Source organism: Ischnura elegans, chromosome 3 (assembly GCF_921293095.1).
Source record: "Ischnura elegans chromosome 3, ioIscEleg1.1, whole genome shotgun sequence".
Lineage (NCBI taxonomy): Eukaryota > Metazoa > Arthropoda > Insecta > Odonata > Coenagrionidae > Ischnura > Ischnura elegans.
In genome coordinates, this window is record NC_060248.1 from 134,354,874 (window position 1) to 134,359,226 (window position 4,353).

General features: G+C 48.3%; 1 protein-coding gene across 1 annotated transcript; it reads right to left on the reverse strand.

Annotated features, from left to right (window-relative positions):
• Positions 1 to 446: 446 nt before the first annotated feature.
• Positions 447 to 1,701, reverse strand: LOC124155295 (vegetative cell wall protein gp1-like). The gene is made up of 2 exons (XM_046529013.1): positions 1,063 to 1,701; positions 447 to 944 (listed from the first exon to the last, which is right to left on the reverse strand). The coding sequence occupies exons 1-2, from the start codon at positions 1,699 to 1,701 to the stop codon at positions 447 to 449; spliced, it is 1,137 nt and encodes a 378-aa protein (XP_046384969.1).
• Between the last annotated feature and the right edge of the window lie 2,652 nt (positions 1,702 to 4,353).

A 4,353-nucleotide genomic window follows, 5' to 3' on the forward strand; every position in this document is an offset into this window, starting at 1 on the left:
TTTCGGACCTTGTGTGAACACCTTTTACTCTGCCAGAAAGAAATTATTTATCCAAAGAAAGTATATGGAATGCAACCAGGTTTAATCAAATACTTGACGTCACCTTTTAATACTATCGAATTTTGAGACGCTTTTGTGTTGAAGAATAAATTCTCTTTGGATGCAAACAGCCTTTTCTAGATAGTTATTTCAGATTTTAATCTTGCTATGTAGTACTTCTAGTTTATGAATCAGTTATAAATAGCTTTTTTCTGGAGAACGGCGAAGCTATATGGTACGTGGATTAGACGCAATATTAACGAATAACTTCAGATTGAAAAATATTTTTTTATGCGTGTCAGTATTTTCTCGGAATACGCTGACTATTTTCTGACTGATTGAGTAAATTAGGTATCAATTATCTTTTTATTACGGCGGCTAAACCACCATCGCAGGCAGCACCACGACTACTTCCATTCTGCCATGCTCTCTCTGGCGATAGCACTGCAATGAGTGACGTCACACGCCAGTGAACAGGCCTTCTCTCTAGGTGGCTGTGGCTGCATAGAGATTGAGGCGGTGTCCACGTTGTCGCTGATGTCGTCATCACCCGACGACTCCTCCGAATCGGCGTCCGAGAGGGAGAGGCTGAGGGCGACCGGGTCATCGGGCTCCCCAGAGTCGTGCCATCGGAGCAACTCACCGATGACCGGGTCGTCCTCGGCCTCCCTGTCCACGTATTCCGGTGGGCCCGGAGACGGAGAGCCCGGCAGGTGTAGCACGGGCGGTGACGAGGGCTCCGCAGCAGGTACGGACGGCGTTTTAGCGGCGTCTGGGAGGGGCGAGACTCGACCGGCCGCGTCGTCGGCCTCGGAATCTGGAGGGCTGGCTGTAGGTCCGCGGTGCATTTGTGGTGCTTGGGGCGCGCTCCCGGATGACCTCGCGGATAATGGTCGTGGGCTGTGCTGCCGACGGCGGGAGGCGCAAAATTTCGTTTGGGGCAAGCAAATGAGCAGCAGTGTCCCACCCGTGGGTGGCGGCAATTGTCAGGATCCGTGCGCGGTTGTAGACCAAGGAGCGGACCGGTCCCGGGAGTGCGTCCCAATCAGCAGCAATTCCCAGCAATAGGGAGACCTCGTGCCCATCTCGTTTTGTAAGCTTGGAGCTTGAGGCGTTGATCCTCCGGAGGAACAGTAGCTCGAGACATTCCTGTTCTGGAGGCAGCTCCATGGTGTTTGGTGGGCGTTCAGGTCTGAGATCACGAAAGCGGCGGTCCTCTGTCACAACTTGGGATTCAGGGGTGCAGGGCCGTGGCGGCTGCGTTGCTGGAAAGGAGACCAGCGGAGGAGTGGGCTCCGACATCAGCCCAAGTTGTGTCAGAGGAATGCCGCGGCTGGTGCTGGGGCCAGGGTCCAGGGGCTGCGGTTGCTGCGCTGGCAGCGGCTGAGGGACGCTGACCGTCACCGGGGCCCTGGACTCAGTGATGGCCTTAAGGAGCCAGGAGGGAGGCGCTTCCGACGTAGGCGACTGGACTCGCTTATTGAGCAGGCTGGATGGCTCAGAAGACATGTGAGATCCCGTAGGGGATGTGTTGGGGATCAAGGTCGGAGAAGGCGACCCTTGTCGCGGTGAGCGGGAGCGAGAGCGGCTCCGTCCCCTGCTGCGGCCCCCCGGCGAAGCGGGGGGGTTTGCAGAACCTCCTTTGCGAGCTTTCGGACCCATGGTGGCTGCGAGCGCATTAGCCGCTAGTGCTTAAGACGCGAGCGTATGGTAAGAGCGAACACAGGTCAGTATGGTGAGCAGTTCCTCTCGAAACCATCTGCAAGTCTCGACTGTCAGTAAGAGTTTTCCCCGGCCTTATTTAGTCCAGACCGACCAAAATGGCCGGCCTAGGCGCCCTTAACAGCTCTTTTACTCAATCAGATTGCCCCAATTTCAGTATTAATAACAATGAAGGTGGTGCTAAAAAGTAAACCAAGGACAGTGAAATGCTATCGATTTGTCGCAGTGAGTGGCTTTACAAGTCTTTTTGGATCGGAAGACTGAAGAATCAGCTGAATCAGTTGTCAAACTCTGTCGCAATTGATAATAATGACAAAGAATTGGTGGACCAGTCCTTATTTGACATTGGTAAGTTTGCTCGATAGCCACCGCTCACTACTGTGGAGCCTAAAGGGACACTGCCCGCCGATGCTCACAGCCAGAATTAATATTTTGGGGAAAATGGGTGCAGCATTAGCCGTACCATGTGCTCAGAACGGACCTTGGTTGAATAGTATGGGATGGATATCATTTCTACTCCCATCGTTTTTTAGCTGATGAATCCGCATCTGAGATTGATCTGGAAAATTTGGTTACGCATTGAAAACATGGAAAAACGTCTTATTAGAATTTATAACTCGGAATTTATGAATTTTAAATACACATCTTTCCGAATGAAAACATAAGTGCCAATAACTTTGTTCCCCATGTTTTTTCTCCGATCGGGCACGACTTTGGGGCCGTATCCCGATTCGAGCCTAAAGGGCCAACGCTCTACCGACACCTAATTCGTCATCAACCGCTACTAAATCAATCTTGCCCCTTATGCGCCATGGTATGACCTTTTTGTGGCCGTTTTCAGAATAGGGTGGTTTCCTATTATTTTTTTATTGCCTTAATCGAAAGATTATTACTCCTGGAGTATGTATTTCGCGCTTTTAGATTTTTAAATGACAACATCTATTTTTCGCGATTAAATGAAAAGTGAAAATTTTCAAGCGCGCGAAAACGCGACGCTTAAGTATGAATGTCGGGAAATATCTCCGTACGTCGTATTTCTGGTTCCCCCTCCCGCCCGGTGAGGTGACCTTGAGGCGAGGCTTAGCTCTGATACGCCGCAGGATGCTAGCGGATAGCTGAGTGCCTTGCTGAATGGTAGCGCTTGGCTTAAAAAAGGTTTATTAATACCTTATCAAACGAAGAAAACTTTCCGACATTAGCCAGTTTTAATAGGTGATTATTAAGACATGTTTCCCTGAGCTCTGTGCCTCATGCATGCATTGGTAACCTCAGACGATGCATAACTCCTATCCTCTCGTGTAGAAACTAGGTCCCTGTGACGTCATGCGGAGTGGAATCGCATGGGCGCCAATCTGGCCTTTTTCAAATGAGGATAAAATTTGACCCTTGCCATTCGTCTAAACCGGTATTTCAAAAAACCAAATAATTTGTGTATTATGAATACGCTAATGGTGAGTAACGAATCGCAATCAATGCCTTTCGTTTTCTTTGATGAAGGAAACTACCCTATTAAAATGTCCCCACTTGGTGCTGAGGAAACAAACATGGCGGAAATGTTTGAATACCACTGCATTAATCCATAAAATGACAAGTTAAAGCATTGGCTGTTTTCAACTGCGTAGAATACTTGTGCCTTTTTGTCTCGCATATATAACATTATTAGTGCGTGTGGTATTCGGTATGAACTTGGAAACCATTACATCATACGTATATATGTATATATGATCGTTCCCTATCGAGTCACTATCACTAAAAACAGAAAAACGAGAGGAAAAACCCTCAAACGGGGAAAACATTATGCTGGAGCTTTCGAAGCCAATATCTTCATTCTCAACGTCTAAGGAAAAACAGTTTGGATATGTGGGGAGCGCCAATTCGAGAGTGTGGAGTCAGTGGGGGGGAGGGACGCAATAACTGATACTTTGAAACATTCATTGAAGAGGGAGTCGTGAGACAAAGAATGTGTGGGAACTGGGTGGGATGCGTAGGGGGATGATGGACAGCAGGAGGCGCGGCGATATTTATTCTAAGGTTAAGGGGGGTGATGCATTGGCCTACATAAAAAGCGGAGAAGAAGTTGCAATGAATGAGGTAAGTGATATTGGTGGAAGTACAGGTGGTAGAGGTAAATATTGGGAGGCATTTAAGTTTGGGGTGGAAAGAGGCTGGGGGTGGAGAAAATCTTGCTGTTATTACATCCGGGACGGTTTCACGGTGAGGGTGGGGTAGTGGTGACTAACTGCGATTTATAAAGAGGGTGGGTGGCTTTGAAAATGGAGCTTAGATTAGGTGGTATCTTAAAAGTGATCCGTGAAGTGGAAGGGAAAATCTGGGAGGTGGATTTGTGGTTAGAAAGAATGGGGTAGAAGTCCTTCGTGATATCCTGAGGGGCATGAGCGCCAGTAAAGTAGGTAGTGAGCACATATGAGGAGTAATTTTTATCCGAGTGAGGTTTATTCGAAATATACAATTCTTTCTTATCGTATTATTTAAGAGTTTTTCGGGGTACCCGCGGCGGAGAAGAGACGTGTGTAGTTTGGAGAGGAACTTCTGCAGATCGTCGGGGTCATTGCAAATCACGTGTCCACGGAT